The sequence below is a fragment of the Oncorhynchus keta genome, chromosome 27, assembly GCF_023373465.1.
Source record: "Oncorhynchus keta strain PuntledgeMale-10-30-2019 chromosome 27, Oket_V2, whole genome shotgun sequence".
Classification (NCBI taxonomy): domain Eukaryota; kingdom Metazoa; phylum Chordata; class Actinopteri; order Salmoniformes; family Salmonidae; genus Oncorhynchus; species Oncorhynchus keta.
Window position 1 is genome coordinate 46008255 of NC_068447.1, and position 18400 is coordinate 46026654.

The following is an 18400-nucleotide window of genomic DNA, read 5'->3' on the forward strand; positions in this document are numbered from 1 at the left end:
CTGTATGCTTATTTATGTGCAGACATGTGCGTTAGTTTCCTGAGTGTCAGGATTATGAACGGCAGGTGTCGATAAAGTCCTGCAGTTATATGGACTGAACGTCTGGGTTACAAATGGCACCCTATTCCCAGGCACTACTTTTGACCAGAGCACATAGGGAATAGGGAACAGGGTGCCATTTGAGTGTGAATAGCGCTGAGAAGTCTACTTAGCATGGTTTTTGGGCGATAACAACCTAGGTAAGGACATATATTCTACTTATATCACAAAAGCACTTTTCTATTCTACTGTTCCACTCCCGTTGAGGCTAAACCCGAAATATCCTCCATTTATTTCGATAGAAATGGGAAAAAAAACACTTTCAGGATGAGATATAAGCTGTAGGATGTTGGTGTGATTTTCTATTTCCCTTGAGTTGAACAAGTTATGTAGAGTATCACACAGTGGAACTAGTGAATTCTAAACTCTCCCCCTCTGTAGATCTGCTGCGGGTGCGCCAGGAGGCCCTGGCAGCAGTGAGGAACACGGGGGGTATGGAAGCCCACCTCCCCTCAGCAGGCAGCTCGTCAAGCCAGAGACGCAAGCAGGGCCTGCCCCAGCACCGAGACGCCCACTACTCCGAGAGGTAGGCCTGGCTAGCGTACACAGGGATTCAGACACGCTGACGCAAATAGATACAAACACACTGCAAGCCAACCTCACGGTCTCCCTGGAAGCATCACCACTGCCCTGCAAACACAGGCAAGCACCATGCGTTACCAACTGAGCCACATAAAGCCTTCATCCTCTTGTTATACATACTGCACGAGCCCCTGTGTGTGTGTGTGTGTGTGTGTGTGTGTGTGTGTGTGTGTGTGTGTGTGTGTGTGTGTGTGTGTGTGTGTGTGTGTGTGTGTGTGTGTGTGTGTGTGTGTGTGTGTGTGTGTGTGTGTGTGTGTGTGTGCGTGTGTGTGTGTGTAACATAAAAAGCTGAATTGTACACCAAAGAGAGGGAATAACAAAATAAAGGAAATTGGGAAAAGGGGGAGTTGGAACAAAATAACATTTAGTCAAAAGGTAGTTTTTATTACCACTGCTGCATCCCTCTCTTTTCATCTCCCTCTATCCTCCTCTCCCTCTATCCTCCTCTCCCTCTATCCACCTCTCCCTCTATCCACCTCTCCCTCTATCCTCCTCTCCCTCTATCCTCCTCTCCCTCTATCCACCTCTCCCTCTATCCCCCTCTCCCTCTATCCTCCTCTCCCTCTATCCTCCTCTCCCTCTATCCTCCTCTCCCTCTATCCTCCTCTCCCTCTATCCTCCTCTCCCTCTATCCACCTCTCCCTCTATCCACCTCTCCCTCTATCCTCCTCTCCCTCTATCCTCCTCTCCCTCTATCCACCTCTCCCTCTATCCCCCTCTCCCTCTATCCTCCTCTCCCTCTATCCTCCTCTCCCTCTATCCTCCTCTCCCTCTATCCTCCTCTCCCTCTATCCCCTCTCCCTCTATCCTCCTCTCCCTCTATCCTCCTCTCCCTCTATCCTCCTCTCCCTCTATCCCCCTCTCCGTCTATCCTCCTCTCCCTCTATCCTCCTCTCCCTCTATCCCCCTCTCCCTCTATCCTCCTCTCCCTCTATCCTCCTCTCCCTCTATCCCCCTCTCCCTCTATCCCCCTCTCCCTCTATCCTCCTCCCTCTATCCTCCTCTCCCTCTATCCCCCTCTCCCTCTATCCCCCTCTCCCTCTATCCTCCTCTCCCTCTATCCCCCTCTCCCTCTATCCTCCTCTCCCTCTATCCTCCTCTCCCTCTATCCCCCTCTCCCTCTATCCTCCTCTCCCTCTATCCCCCTTTCCCTCTATCCTCCTCTCCCTCTATCCTCCTCTCCCTCTATTCTCCTCTCCCTCTATCCCCCTCTCCCTCTATCCTCCTCTCCCTCTATCCCCCTTTCCCTCTATCCTCCTCTCCCTCTATCCCCCTCTCCCTCTATCCTCCTCTCCCTCTATCCTCCTCTCCCTCTATCCCCCTCTCCCTCTATCCTCCTTTCCCTCTATCCTCCTCTCCCTCTATCCTCCTCTCCCTCTATCCTCCTCTCCCTCTATCCTCCTCTCCCTCTATCATCCTCTCCCTCTATCCCCCTCTCCCTCTATCCTCCTTTCCCTCTATCCTCCTCTCCCTCTATCCTCCTCTCCCTCTATCCCCCTCTACCTCTATCCTCCTTTCCCTCTATCCTCCTTTCCCTCTATCCTCCTCTCCCTCTATCCCCCTCTCCCTCTATCCTCCTCTCCCTCTATCCTCCTCTCCCTCTATCCCCCTTTCCCTCTATCCTCCTCTCCCTCTATCCCCCTTTCCCTCTATCCTCCTCTCCCTCTATCCCCCTCTCCCTCTATCCTCCTCTCCCTCTATCCCCCTCTACCTCTATCCTCCTTTCCCTCTATCCTCCTTTCCCTCTATCCTCCTCTCCCTCTATCCCCCTCTCCCTCTATCCTCCTCTCCCTCTATCCTCCTCTCCCTCTATCCCCCTTTCCCTCTATCCTCCTCTCCCTCTATCCCCCTTTCCCTCTATCCTCCTCTCCCTCTATCCCCCTCTCCCTCTATCCTCCTCTCCCTCTATCCTCCTCTCCCTCTATCCCCCTCTCCCTCTATCCTCCTTTCCCTCTATCCTCCTCTCCCTCTATCCTCCTCTCCCTCTATCCTCCTCTCCCTCTATCCTCCTCTCCCTCTATCATCCTCTCCCTCTATCCCCCTCTCCCTCTATCCTCCTTTCCCTCTATCCTCCTCTCCCTCTATCCTCCTCTCCCTCTATCCTCCTCTCCCTCTATCCCCCTCTACCTCTATCCTCCTTTCCCTCTATCCTCCTTTCCCTCTATCCTCCTCTCCCTCTATCCCCCTCTACCTCTATCCTCCTCTCCCTCTATCCTCCTCTCCCTCTATCCCCCTCTCCCTCTATCCTCCTCTCCCTCTATCCACCTCTCCCTCTATCCTCCTCTCCCTCTATCCTCCTCTCCCTCTATCCACCTCTCCCTCTACCCTCCTCTCCCTCTATCCCCCTCTCCCTCTATCCTCCTCTCCCTCTATCCTCCTCTCCCTCTATCCACCTCTCCCTCTATCCTCCTCTCCCTCTATCCTCCTCTCCCTCTATCCTCCTCTCCCTCTATCCCCTCTCCCTCTATCCTCATCTCCCTCTATCCCCTCTCCCTCTATCCCCCTCTCCCTCTATCCTCCTATCCCTCTATCCTCCTCTCCCTCTATCCCCCTCTCCCTCTATCCTCCTCTCCCTCTATCCCCCTCTCCCTCTATCCCCCTCTCCCTCTATCCTCCTCTCCCTCTATCCCCCTCTCCCTCTATCCCCCTCTCCCTCCATCCTCCTCTCCCTCTATCCCCCTCTCCCTCTATCCCCCTCTCCCTCTATCCTCCTCTCCCTCTATCCCCTCTCCCTCTATCCCCTCTCCCTCTATCCTCCTCTCCCTCTATCCTCCTCTCCCTCTATCCCCCTCTCCCTCTATCCTCCTCTCCCTCCAACCCCCTCTCCCTCTATCCCCCTCTCCCTCTATCCCCCTCTCCCTCTATCCTCCTCTCCCTCTATCCCCCTCTCCCTCTATCCTCCTCTCCCTCTATCCTCCTCTCCCTCTATCCCCCTCTCCCTCTATCCTCCTCTCCCTCTATCCCCCTCTCACTCTATCCTCCTCTCCCTCTCTCCTTCTATCCCCCTCTCCCTCTATCCCCCTCTCCTTCTATCCCCCTCTCCCTCTATCCTCCTCTCCCTCTATCCCCCTCTCCCTCTATCCCCCTCTCCCTCTATCCCCCTCTCCCTCTATCCCCCTCTCCCTCTATCCTCCTCTCCCTCTATCCCCCTCTCCCTCTATCCTCCTCTCCCTCTATCCCCCTCTCCCTCTATCCTCCTCTCCCTCTATCCCCCTCTCCCTCTATCCCCCTCTCCCTCCCCCCCCCTCTCCCTCTATCCCCCTCTCCCTCTATCCCCCTCTCCCTCTATCCTCCTCTCCCTCTATTCTCCTCTCCCTCTATCCCCCTCTCCCTCTATTCTCCTCTCCCTCTATCCCCCTCTCCCTCTATCCCCCTCTCCCTCTATCCCCCTCTCCCTCTATCCCCCTCTCCCTCTATCCTCCTCTCCCTCTATCCCCCTCTCCCTCTATCCTCCTCTCCCTCTATCCCCCTCTCCCTCTATCCCCCTCTCCCTCTATCCCCCTCTCCCTCTATCCTCCTCTCCCTCCATCCCCCTCTCCCTCTATCCCCCTCTCCCTCTATCCCCCTCTCCCTCTATCCTCCTCTCCCTCTATCCCCCTCTCCCTCTATCCTCCTCTCCCTCTATTCTCCTCTCCCTCTATCCCCCTCTCCCTCTATCCCCCTCTCCTTCTATCCCCCTCTCCCTCTATCCTCCTCTCCCTCTCTCCTTCTATCCCCCTCTCCCTCTATCCCCCTCTCCTTCTATCCCCCTCTCCCTCTATTCTCCTCTCCTTCCCCTGCACTTGTACCTGATGTTAGTATTTTACCGTACAGTATACAGTGTTGTATACACTTGTACCCGATGTTAGTATTTTACTGTACAGTCATTATACAGTGTTGTATACACTTGTATCTGATGTTAGTATTTTACCGTACAGTATACAATGTTTGTGTGTGTCTGTATGTACGTTTGTCTGTGTGAATACGGCTGAAATAGGGCCCCACCAAATCTGACATCTGCAACCATCTACTCTCCCTCTTACCATCTACCCTCTCCTGTCCCCTTTCCTCCTCTCGTCCTCTCCTCCTGGCGCTGGCCTCTGTGCCTCCCAAACAAAGCCAGGGCAGTGGGAGTGGGCAAGTAATTGCTTGTCGATTATTTATGTGGCGCGGGGAGAGGCGGGCGATCGATAATGGGCCGGCGGGGCGGCAGCAGGCGGGTTGAGGGGAAGTGTGTGTGTTTGGGGGGAGTGCGTGTGCGCGCGTGTGTGTGTGTATGTGTGTGTGTGTGTGTGTGTGTATGTGTGTATGTGTGTGTGTATATATGTGTATGTGTGTGTGTGCGCGTGTGTGTGTGTGTGTGTGTGTGTGTGTGTGTGTGTGTGTGTGTGTGTGTGTGTGTGTGTGTGTGTGTGTGTGTGTGTGTGTGTGTGTGTGTGTGTGTGTGTGTGTGTGTGTGTGTGTGTGTGTGTGTGTGTGTGTGTGTGTGTGTGTGTGTGTGTGTGTGTGTGCGTGTGTGTGTGTGTGTGTGAAGCCCAGCAGTGCATGGAGCTGTGGTCAGTGAGCCGTGGTGGTTCTCCGCCTGCATAGGGAGTAATTAGCCACACAGGACGGGGGGATGTTAACTAGCCATGTGCACACTGCTCTACCTCCATACATCCATCCATCCCTCCAACCCTCCATCAATCCTTCTCTCTTCCTTCCTCCCTCTCTGTCTCTCTCTCTCCCACCATTCATTCAACCCTCTTATTCCATCCATTACTCTCTTTCCTCCTTCTCTCTTACTCTCTGCCTCCCTCCCTCTCTCTCTCTCCCGCCATTCATTCAATCCTCTTCCTCCATCCATTACTCTCTCTTTCCTCCTTTTCTCTTACTCTCTGCCTCCCTCCCTCTCTCTCTCCCGCCATTCATTCAACCCTCTTCCTCCATCCATTACTCTCTCTTTCCTCCTTCTCTCTTACTCTCTGCCTCCCTCCCTCTCTCTCTCCCGCCATTCATTCAACCCTCTTCCTCCATCCATTACTCTCTTTCCTCCATCTCTCTTCTCCTCCATTTCTCACAAACTCTTTCTCTCTTACTAAATTCTAAAGGAATTTTGAGTAAAGAAAATGAGGGTTAACGAAGAAAATGTGTTGGACTGACCTTCCCTCACTTGGGCAGATCCCAGAGGTCACAAAGTGTGTGTGTGTGTGTTTGTGTGTGTCCTGTTGGGGGCCAGGTCACATTTTCTCATTGACAATGTTAAGGACAGGAGTTGTGTGAGCTGCCCTTGCCCCTGATAAAACATTGCCCACCAGGGTCTAAGAGAGCTGGAGAGAGAGTGGAGAGGGAGGGGGAGGGGTGGAGAGAGAGATGAGAGGGAGGGGGAGAGGTAGAGAGAGAGAGAGGAGAGAGGGAGGAGGAGAGAGAGAGGAGAGGGGGAGAGGTGGAGAGAGAGAGGAGAGGGAGGGGAGAGAGAGGAGGGAAGGAGGAGAGGTGGAGAGAGAGGGAGGAGGGAGGGGAGAGTTGGAGAGGGAGGAGGAGAGGTGGAGAGAGAGAGGAGAGAGAGGGGAGAGGTGTAGAGAGAGAGGGGAGGGAGGGGGATAGGTGGAGAGCGAGAGGAGAGGGGGGAGAGGTGGAGATGAAGGGGGAGAGGTGGAGAGAGAGGAGAGGGAGGGGGAGAGGTGGAGAGAGAGAGGAGAGGGAGAGGTGGAGAGAGAGAGGAGAGGGAGAGGTGGAGAGAGAGAGGAGAGGGAGAGGTGGAGAGAGAGAGGAGAGGGAGGGGGAGAGGTGGAGAGAGAGAGAGGAGAGGGAGAGAGAGAGGAGGGTGAGACGGAAGGCATCCCTCCAGGCAGCTCACCTTTCCATCGACCCCCCATCATTGATTATCTAAGGCCCATTAGGGCCTATTGTTAAAATTAATCATTAGGTGGGTCGATAGACTTAGAGCCTGGCTTTCCATTTGTCTGGCCTTAACTGGCAGATCATCTCAAATGGAACCCTATTCCCTATATAGTGGACTACATTTAACCAGGGCCCACTATGCACTATATAGGAAAAAAGTGCCATTTGGGACTAGCTATCTCCAAGGGAAATCCCACTGCTTGGCATCGGAGCCGAAACAGGAGAGACAGGGGTCTGCATAGGGAGAGGGACAGCAGAGAGAGAGATGGTGATACAGAAAGAGAGAGAGATGGTGATACAGAAAGAGAAAGAGATGGCGATACAGACAGAGAGAGATGTTGATACAGAAAGAGAGAGAGATGGTGATACAGAAAGAGAGAGAGATGGTGATACAGACAGAGAGAGAGATGGTGATACAGACAGAGAGAGAGATGGTGATACAGAAAGAGAGAGAGATGGTGATACAGACAGGGAGAGAGATGGTGATACAGAAAGAGAGAGAGATGGTGATACAGAAAGAGAGAGAGATGGTGATACAGAAAGAGAGAGAGATGGTGATACAGAAGGAGAGAGAGATGGTTATACATATAGAGAGCGATATGGTGATACAGAAAGAGAGAGAGATGGTGATACAGACAGAGAGAGAGATGGTGATACAGAAAGAGAGATATATGGTGATACAGAAAGAGAGAGAGATGGTGATACACAAAGAGAGAGATGGTGATACAGAAAGAGAGAGAGATGGTGATACAGAATGAGAGAGAGATGGTGATACAGAAAGAGAGAGAGATGGTGATACAGAAAGAGAGAGATGGTGATACAGAAGAGAGAGAGATGGTGATACAGAAAGAGAGAGAGATGGTGATACAGAAAGAGAGAGATGGTGATACAGAAAGAGAGAGAGATGGTGATACAGAAAGAGAGAGAGATGGTGATACAGAAAGAGAGAGAGATGGTGATACAGAAAGAGAGAGAGATGGTGATACAGAAAGAGAGAGAGATGGTGATACAGAAAGAGAGAGAGATGGTGATACAGAAGGAGAGAGAGATGGTTATACATACAGAGAGAGATATGGTGATACAGAAAAAGAGAGAGAGATGGTGATACAGAAAGAGAGAGATGGTGATACAGAAAGAGAGGGATATATGGTGATACAGAAAGAGAGAGAGATGTTGATACAGAAAGAGAGAGAGATGGTGATACAGAAAGAGAGAGAGATGGTGATACAGACAGAGAGAGAGATGGTGATACAGACAGAGAGAGAGATGGTGATACAGAAAGAGAGAGAGAGATGGTGATACAGACAGAGAGAGAGATGGTGATACAGAAAGAGAGAGAGATGGTGATACAGAAAGAGAGAGAGATGGTGATACAGAAAGAGAGAGAGATGGTGATACAGAAGGAGAGAGAGATGGTTATACATATAGAGAGAGATATGGTGATACAGAAAGAGAGAGAGATGGTGATACAGACAGAGAGAGAGATGGTGATACAGAAAGAGAGAGATATGGTGATACAGAAAGAGAGAGAGATGGTGATACAGAAAGAGAGAGAGATGGTGATACAGAAAGAGAGAGAGATGGTGATACAGAATGAGAGAGAGATGGTGATACAGAAAGATAGAGAGATGGTGATACAGAAAGAGAGGGATATATGGTGATACAGAAAGAGAGAGAGATGGTGATACAGAAAGAGAGAGATGGTGATACAGAAAGAGAGAGAGATGGTGATACAGAAAGAGAGAGAGAGATGGTGATACAGAAAGAGAGAGAGATGGTGATACAGAAAGAGAGAGAGATGGTGATACAGAAAGAGAGAGAGATGGTGATACAGAAAGAGAGAGAGATGGTGATACAGAAAGAGAGAGATGGTGATACAGACAGAGAGAGAGATGGTGATACAGAAAAGAGAGATATGGTGATACAGAAAGAGAGAGAGATGGTGATACAGAAAAGATGAGAGAGAGATGGTGATACAGAAAGAGAGAGATGGTGATACAGAAAGAGAGATGATACAGAAATGGTGATACAGAAAGAGAGAGAGATGGTGATACAGAAAGAGAGAGAGATGGTGATACAGAAAGAGAGAGATGGTGATACAGAAAGAGAGAGAGATGGTGATACAGAAAGAGAGAGATGGTGATACAGAATGAGAGAGAGATGGTGATACAGAATGAGAGAGAGATGGTGATACAGAATGAGAGGTGATACAGATGGTGATACAGAAAGAGAGAGAGATGGTGATACAGAAAGAGAGAGATATGGTGATACAGAAAGAGAGAGAGATGGTGATACAGAAAGAGAGAGAGATGGTGATACAGAAAGAGAGAGAGATGGTGATACAGAAAGAGAGAGAGATGGTGATAGAGAAAGAGAGAGAGATGGTGATACAGAAGGAGAGAGAGGTTGTTATACATACAGAGAGAGATATGGTGATACAGAAAGAGAGAGAGATGGTGATACAGAATGAGAGAGAGATGGTGATACAGAAAGAGAGAGAGATGGTGATACAGAAAGAGAGAGAGATGGTGATACAGAAAGAGAGAGAGATGGTGATACAGAAGGAGAGAGAGGTGGTTATACATACAGAGAGAGATATGGTGATACAGAAAAAGAGAGAGAGATGGTGATACAGAAAAAGAGAGAGAGATGGTGATACAGAAAGAGAGAGATGGTGATACAGAAAGAGAGGGATATATGGTGATACAGAAAGAGAGAGAGATGGTGATACAGAAAGAGATAGAGATGGTGATACAGAAAGAGAGAGAGATGGTGATACAGAAAGAGAGAGAGAGATGGTGATACAGAAAGAGAGAGAGATGGTGATACAGAAAGAGATAGAGATGGTGATACAGAAAAAGAGAGAGATGGTGATACAGAATGAGAGAGAGATGGTGATACAGAAAGAGAGAGAGATGGTGATACAGAAAGAGAGATAGATGGTGATACAGAAAGAGAGAGATAGTGATACAGAAAGAGAGAGAGATTGTGATACAGAAAGAGATACAGAAAGAGAGAGAGATGGTGATACAGAAAGAGAGAGATGGTGATACAGACAGAGAGAGAGATGGTGATACAGAAAGAGAGAGATGGTGATACAGAAGGGGAGAGAGATGGAGGAAAATAAAAGAGCTGTGAGTTTGAGGATGATGCAGGGGAAAAGGAGAAATGGAGATAGGGATAGAGAGGAGAGAGAAAGAGGGTGAGAGAGAGTTAGAGAAGGAGAAGAAAGAGAAAGATAGGGAGAGAGAGTGAGATAGTGAGAGAAAGAGAGAGAGGAGCAGCATGAGAAAGGAGTGAGAGTGAGTGAGGAGTGAGATAGAAGCAGGAAGAGAAACAGAGAGAGAGGGAGCCTCATCCATTTTAATGAGCTTCCTGTGTAAATGTGTTCCTGTCGAGTGAGAGCTGAAGGCGGCCACACGGTGCTCCTAATCCCCCCACACCCCCGTCATTAAGGGCAGCCTTGTCACACACACACACACACACACACACACACACACACACACACACACACACACACACACACACACACACACACACACACACACACACACACACACACACACACACACACACACACACACACACACACATGCAAACGCTCACACACACACATACTAAACACACTAATATGCGCACGGGCACACACACGTACCCACAGACACACAAACATGCGCAATGCGCGTGCACACACACGTGCGCATCTACACACACACACACACACACATACACACACTGCCCCGCTGTGGGAAGGGACCGCTGTCGCCACTCTGACAGGTCGTCACACATGAGTGAATTTCCCAGGAGCCCATGGCCTCTCTGCAGGCATGAAGAGAGAGAGAGAGAGAGAGAGAGAGAGAGAGAGAGAGAGAGAGAGAGAGAGAGATAGAGATAGAGAGAGAGAGAGAGAGAGAGAGAGAGAGAGAGGAGACAGAGAGAGAGAGAGAGAGAGAGAGAGAGAGAGAGAGAGAGAGAGAGAGAGAGAGATAGATAGAGAGAGATGGAGAGAGAGAGAGAGAGAGAGAGAGAGGGACAGAGAGAGAGAGAGAGAGAGAGAGAGAGAGAGAGAGAGAGAGAGAGACAGACACAGGGAGAGAGAGAGAGATTGAAGAGAGAGAGAGTGATTGAAGAGAGAGAGAGAGAGAGAGAGAGAGAGAGAGAGAGAGAGAGAGAGAGAGAGAGAGAGAGAGAGAGAGAGATTGAAGAGAGAGAGAGATTGAAGAGAGAGAGAGATTGAAGAGAGAGAGAGAGAGAGAGAGAGAGAGAGAGAGAGAGAGAGAGAGAGAGAGAGAGAAGAGATTGAAGAGAGAGAGAGAGAGATTGAAGAGAGAGAGAGAGAGAGAGAGAGAGAGAGAGAGAGAGAGAGAGAGAGAGAGAGATTGAAGAGAGAGAGAGAGAGAGAGATTGAAGAGAGAGAGAGAGAGAGAGAGAGAGAGAGATTGAAGAGAGAGAGAGAGGGAGAGAGATTGAAGATTGCTGAAATGTAATATGGTGTTCTGTGAATGTGAAAGTGTTTGGAAGATGCCATATTATTGTGCTGTTATATTCTTGTAAAAAAATATTTAAAGTGTTGACAGTATTATATATTGTTGATAAAATACTGAAAATATATTTATGGTTATAACCTGACTGTACAACATTAGGAAAACAGAATGACCAGGTGAAAGCTATGATCCCTTATTAATGTCACGTGTTAAATTCTCTTCAATCAGTGTAGCTAAAGGTTACAGAAGGATTTTTAAGCCTTGAGACAATTGAGACATGGATTGTGTATGTGTGCCATTCAGAGGGTGAATGATTCAAGCCTTTGAACAAGTTTTGGAAGTAGGTGCCAGGCGCACCGGTTTGAGTGCGTCAAGAACTGCAATGCTGCTGGGTTTTTCACACTCAACCGTTTCCTGTGTGTATCAACAATGGTCCACCACCCAAAGGACATCCAGCCAACTTCACACAACTGTGGGAAGCATTGGAGCCAACTTGGGCCAGCATCCCTGTGGAAAGATTTCGACACTTTGAAGAGTCCATGTCCTGACGAATTAAGGTTGTTCTGAGGGCAAAAGGGGGGTGCAACTCAATACTAGGAAAGGTGTTCCTAATGTGTTGTGTATGCGAGTGTGAAACAATAACCTACACACACAGGCAGACACGCACGCACACAAGCATGTGCACATGCACACACCACACACAGGCAGACATGCACGCACACAAGCATGTGCACATGCACACACCACACACACAGGGCCCATGCCAGGAGCGCACCGGTTAATAGCTGCCTCCTTCTCCCGAAATTGCTTCCTATAAAAGGAGAGAGAGCACGTCTGGCTCCCTCTCTCTCTCACCTCCCAACCCTTCTCCCTCTGTCTCTCCCTTGCGCCCCCCCATGATTAGGCCTAATTATGGTGCAGCGGACGCCTAACGGCCTCAGTCATGCAGCTTTAATTGACCGTTATTCATCTCCGGGCTGGCGCTGACGCTAGGCTAGGCGGCGCGGGGGAGGGAGGGGGGGGGGGAATGAATGGGGGTTTGGCATGCAGGGGTCCTAGCCTAGCGTAGCTGTACGTGGCCCAGGCTAATTGCTAGCCCCGAGGGATTAGGCCAGGTGATTACACACTGGGCGGTGTAATTACATAAGCAGCGGCGGGCCCCGGGGTCACGCGGCCCCGGGGTCACGCGGCCCCGGCCCTTCCCCAAGATTAATTGGAGCTGCCATCGGAGTGCGAGGCTCCGCCAGAGAGAGCGGTTATACGATTAGCATTAACATTTCAGTGGTGGGCCGGCGATCGATGTATGTCTCCCCCCTTGCTGTTGGCTCGGTGAGTGTACCTACCCCCCTTGCTGTTCCTCTCGCTCTCTTTCTCCATCTCCCCTCTCTCTCTCTCTCCGCTGTATGTGTATGGGCAGAGACATGCAAGCGCTAGTTGATTTACAACACGACCGTTCAAAAACGATAGCTGTCGTCCCATTCAAGTGTGGGTATCTTTTGGTTGTATTCACCACCATGGTGTGTACTACATATCAGTCACATCTCCAAAGCAGCAAACTGATGATATTTGGCACGATTGCACACGATTGAGTTTGTGCGTGTGCCTGTGTGTCTGTGTGTGTGAGTGTGTAGGAAAGGCCTAATGGTTTTGCCAGGAGACACATAAACCAAAATCAACAGATCACCACACACCACCAGTACCCTGTGACACTTCCACATTCTCCCTGAAACACACCAAGCTGAAAAACAGATTCTTATTTCTCCCCTCTCCCTCCTCCATCCACCAACGCCTCTTTTCCTCCTACCTCAAATTCCCCTGTTTCCCCTGTTCATTTGGGACAAGAGACAGACCAGGGAGTGAAAGAAAGAGAAGGAGAGAGAGGTTACAGAAAGAAAGAGCGAGAGGAGCTTTTCTTTGCTCAGAAAGATGACAAAAGGAGAGGTACATAATAGAGAGGCCTTTTTCATAAATAGGGTTTGCAGGACACGGCCGCCTTTTCACTGGCTCAATACGGCCCGGAGACGGAGAGAGGGAGACGGGGCGGGATAAAAGGAGAGAAGAGAGGAGGATGAGTGTTAATTAGAAGGTCCTTCAGCCCGTGGCCCCAGTCGAGACGCGGGGGCCGCCCCCAGCTGTCGAAGCATGACACACTCCTATTGTGTATTCAGCCCTCATTATGTAATTGTGTGTGTGGGTGTTGGTGTGTGTGTGTGTGTGTGTGTGTGTGTGTGTGTGTGTGTGTGTGTGTGTGTGTGTGTGTGTGTGTGTGTGTGTGTGTGTGTGTGTGTGTGTGTGTGTGTGTGTGTGTGTGTGTGTGTGTGTGTGTGTGCGTGTGTGCGGTTGAGTAGGAGGGGAACTGAGGGAGACTAAAGCTCAGGGTACAAACATGGCCAGCAGCGGTCTTTGCGCCGTGGCAAGACTGACGAGGGGGCTATGGCGACACGGGAGCCTCCTGTGGCTGTAGTTATAAATAAACCGGGAGGAGAGTGTGTAGCTAGTCAGGGCTCAGTTACCAAAATACACTACAAAACCTGGTCCTGGAGACCCACTATAGATACAGGCTTTCACCTCAAACCATCATACTCACTGCGAAACACTCTATAGTACCGTTACGAAACCAACAGGACAGGGATTGAGTCTACTCCCCCTAAGTCTAGCGGTTCTAGGTCTCACTAACTGTTCCATACCTTGTCAATGTATGCATTTAATGTTCGAGCAAGAGCTGAATATTACAGTGAAAAGATCTGTTTGAGGGTCCATGCCAGTTATGATCCCATTTGTTTCATTGTTTGGGTGAAGCTTGAACTGTTTGTGTATGTTGGTTTAACACTAGAACTCTCACAGGCCAACGGCCACTGACCTTTGACATTGCTCAGTTGTCAGAATCTTTTCATCGCAAACAAAAGTATTTGACCTGTTTACCATTTCCCCCCCCCCACACCTATTACTACCTTAAAGGCCCAGTGCAGTCAAAAACGTGATTCTCTCATGTTTTATATATATATTTCCACACTATGAGGTTAAAATAATACTGTGAAATTTAGAATAATTATGATAATGCCCCTTTTAAGTGTAAAGCTGTTTGAAAAGACAGCCTGAAATTTCTGCCTGTTTTGATGGGATGGAGTTTCGGCCTGCCTGGTGACATCATCAATTAGTCAATAGAGCAATAAGGAAGAGAGTTCCAAACATCTCTGCCAATAACAGCTAGTTTTCAGTTTTCCCCCTCCCCACTCAGACCACTCCCAGACAGTCCCAGCAAAATTCTTGCTTGAGAAATTGCTCTTTGCTAAGAACTTTTTTTTTTAACCTTTTTAATTGAAAACAATCAGAGTAAGGTACTTAATTGTTACCCAGAAACGATTTGATACTGAGATAAAAAAAGCTGCATTGAACCTTTAAGGGGCCAAGACAAAATGCTCTGTAATGTGTCCCTCCCCTCACTGATTTAATGAATGTCGTAAACAGATGATTGGGTGAAACTGATCATTTTTACTCGTTACTTCACACTTGAATTTGAACAAACTGAATGATGAGGATGAGGAAGAGGGTGATTCAATTTGAATGATAAGGAGGGTGAAGACGGCGATTGAATTCAGAACAATAGTGTAATGATGATGAAGAACTGGCCATTGTGGGCAGTCGATTTTCTTTTAATATGAAAAGCTGGAAATAATCTCCCCACGGAGTAAAACGCATGACGTGTCTTGTTCACAATGGCACGTTGAACCAAATGAATGAAACGCCGACAGCATTGCAGATATTGACGTTGACTTTGAGCATGAGATGCTTGAGCCTCACCTAGGAAAAAACAGAACAAGTCTAACTGAGAAAAGCATCCTTCTCACAGCTCACACATTAGAGAGAAAAGAAGAAACATTGCCAGGTCGGCAGGTGCACACGGAACAAGGCCCATGAAAACTGTGTGCAGCGCAACCAAATTGTTTTTGGATCTTGCCCGCAAAAAGCACAGAAGCTATGTGCTGACTGTGAAATCAGGAGCATTAATAGAGAAGAGAAGACCAGATTGATTCATGCGAAAAGGCATGGGTAAGGGCACAGTACAGGGTCCAATACAAATCAATAAATTACTCTTGTTTTCATATATTTTCATGGATATATTTCCCCAAATATTTCTTTCTGTAATGAATTTTTTACATTTTTTTTATGCAATATTTATTATTGCCTGGCTACCCATCCACATCGCTCCGGCCAAGTGATGTCTCTCCTCCACAATGAGTTTGGATTTGCCTCCCTCCCCAGCCATTTCTAGAATACAAACACATTCTGACCGTTCTGATTGGTGCCGGAAACAGATGGTTTGGGCCAGAGCCGGCCTACATGATGACATTATCAACTTTGATACTCTCTGATTGGTTAGTTTTGTTAGAGACGATCCAATCGCTGAGGAATTTGTTTTGTACAACGTGACTCGTTTTGAATTCACACAAACAACTTCTCGGATGGAAGTTTTCAAATGAATGTATATAGCGATCGATTGAGCTGTGAGTTGTCAGGCAATATTTATTACGCTTGGCGCTAGTGTTTTTCAGCAAATCATTTGACCGTATTACATACTATAACTCTATTTCTAATTGAATCTACAAATAAAATTGATCATACGTATTACATTGTTGCATTTGTATTGTAAGGAAAACAACAATATGCTATGTGTTGCACAAGGCCTTTGTAGAATAACACTGCACATGCATTTTATGCACATCAAAATATACAATTATTTAAAATAAACAAAATAGTGTTAAGATATTCAATCAATAAAAAACGTGTTTTATGTTCTTTTATTTAGGTTGATAAAAACAAAGTAGATGTAAGTCGCTCTGGATAAGAGCGTCTGCTAAATGACTTAAATGTAATGTAAATGTAGATTCATCTGATGTGTATTTTAAAGTGGGCCCCCTACAGCGTTCTCTGGCGGGTACTTGGGCTGCAAGGGCTAGCGGTTCTAGTGCTACATGTGGCGTGTTTTTGTTTGTGTGTGTCTCCACAGGGAGATGTCCCATCCCCCACCTTTGCTGTCCCCCCAGAACGCTCCTCACATCGCGTTGGGACCCCACCTGCGGCCACCCTTCCTGGGCATGCCCTCTGCCTTGTGCCAGGCCCCAAGTAAGTCGGATGCTAATGCTAGCAGGCTAACTACAGAAATGAATATAGGTCCTACACTTTCAGTATTAATGGTGAGTTAGGGTTGGATTCAAGGTCATTTACGATTGAGTGGACATATACAATGTTTACCGTGAATGCAGTCTCCACGAATGAGGGAACATTGCCTTGAAATTTCAACCGAGCTATAACACGGGGCTTCCGCAATACTTCTGCAATACAGATTGAATCCAACCCTTAGATGCTAATACTAACAAGAAAGATTGGCCTATGGTAGACACGTCAAACAGCATTAGCTGTATTCACACTCAAATTTGTAAATGGGAAAATGTTCAATGAAATTAATGTCTTTTGTGCTTTTTGACTGTCTTGATAGAGACTTTTATCATCTAAGGAATGTATTTGTACCTGATACTTTGTGAGGCATTGGTATTTAACAGGGGGTCTATCTCATTGTATTTTAAAACCCAATTTGTAGTGTATGTCAGAAATCTCTTAATGAGTGTGTGTGCTCATCACTGTGTTTTTTATGCATTTCCCTCAGGCTATGGTTTTCTCCAGCCTGCCCAAGCTGAGATGTTTGCCCGGCAACAGGAGATGCTTCGGAAGCAGAACCTTGCCAGGTTTGTCATTGTCTTCTTGTGCTTGTGTGTGTGTGTGTGTGTGTGTGTGTGTGTGTGTGTGTGTGTGTGTGTGTGTGTGTGTGTGTGTGTGTGTGTGTGTGTGTGTGTGTGTGTGTGTGTGTGTAACATTGTCTCTAACCTCTCTCCTCTATGTCCGGCCCCAGGTTGGAGATGTCAGCAGAGTTGCTCAGACACAAGGAGCTGGAGAGTCTTCACAGGCAGCAGCAGCGTGTGCTGGGGAGCTCCGACCCCCTGGGCCTAGCCCATGGCCTCCCCCTGGACCACCCTGCCCTGCGCAGCCTTCACCACCTGCCCGAGGGACACCCCCTCCACGAGGAACTCAGTCGACGCCAAAACGCCATGCTGGTGCTCCGACACACCAACAGCCCCCTGCTCTCTCTCAACCACCAGGGGCCCTCAGGGGCCACAATGCCCAAAGACACCCAGGGACAAAGCTGCGGGGCTCGGGGTGGATTAAGGAAGGGGGCCTCCAGGAAAGGCCCCCAGCAGCCCAGAGGGGGAGAGCACCAAGAAAGGGAATGCCGAGGGAGGGAGGGAGACACGGACGGTCACGATGATGAGATGAAGGACTCGGACAGCGAGACGGAGATGGGCGAGGATAGGCACAAGGTCTTGGATGGCAAGGGGCATGGGCTTCACAGGGACAGGGGGAAAGAGAGCGGCAGGAAGGGGGGGTGTGACGGTGCCAAGGAGGCGGGCGAGGGCGAAGGTCGGCTCAGTGCCCCCTGTAGTTCGGCGGACGCAGAATCACCACCTAGCCACCACCTCTTCACCCCAGGGCTGAGTAAGAGCGATGTTAAGTACCACTTTCCACCTGGTGCCATGCCCCCTCTGCAAGGGCTCCACGACCAGTCTCTGCCCTTTGGATTCCCATATACCAGCCCCTACTTCCACACCGGTGAGTAATACACACACACACCAACCAACAGCATCACACTTAAATGTCACTCCGACTGAAACCTGTGAATGCTATTTGGCTAGCCATGCAACCAGCCAATATTAATGGGCATTAGCATGCTAGCTAAAACCAACTGCATTCGAGAGAAGTGGTATGCAACAATAACAGCTACAGTTTAAATCGGAAGTTTACAAACAATTAGGTTGGAGTCATTAAAACTCATTTTTCAACCACTCCACAAATTTGCTGTTAACAAACTATAATGACTCAAGTCATTTTTCCAACAATTGTTTACAGACAGATTATTTCACTGTATCACAATTCCAGTGGGTCAGAGGTTTACATACAATAAGTTGACTGTGCCTTTAAACAGCTTGGAAAATTCCAGAAAATGATGTCATGGCTTTGGAAGCTTCTGATAGGCTAATTGACATCGTTTGTGTCAATTGGAGGTGTAACTGTGGATGTATTTCAAGGCCTACCTTCAAACTCAGTGCCTCTTTGCTTGGCATCATGGGAAAATCATAAGAAATCAGCCAAGACCTCAGAAAACCTCCACAAGTCTGGTTCATCCTTGGAAGCAATTTCCAAATGCCTGAAGGTTCCACGTTCATCTGTACAAACAATAGTACGCAAGTATAAACACCATGGGACCACACAACCTTCATAGAGCTCAGGAAGGAAACGTGTTCTCTCCTAGAGATGAATGT

General features: G+C 48.5%; 1 protein-coding gene across 6 annotated transcripts in view; it reads left to right on the plus strand.

Annotated features, from left to right (window-relative positions):
- LOC118360348 (sterile alpha motif domain-containing protein 11-like) overlaps nucleotides 1-18400 on the plus strand; it is a 104716-nt gene that overhangs the window by 77161 nt on the left and 9155 nt on the right. For all 6 annotated transcript variants that reach the window (XM_052482547.1, XM_052482546.1, XM_052482545.1 and 3 more), the window contains 4 exons: nucleotides 481-625; nucleotides 16036-16151; nucleotides 16693-16771; nucleotides 16936-17690. In XM_052482547.1, the coding sequence (XP_052338507.1) occupies nucleotides 481-625; nucleotides 16036-16151; nucleotides 16693-16771; nucleotides 16936-17690 (1095 nt within the window). The remainder of the gene's footprint in view (nucleotides 1-480; nucleotides 626-16035; nucleotides 16152-16692; nucleotides 16772-16935; nucleotides 17691-18400) is intronic.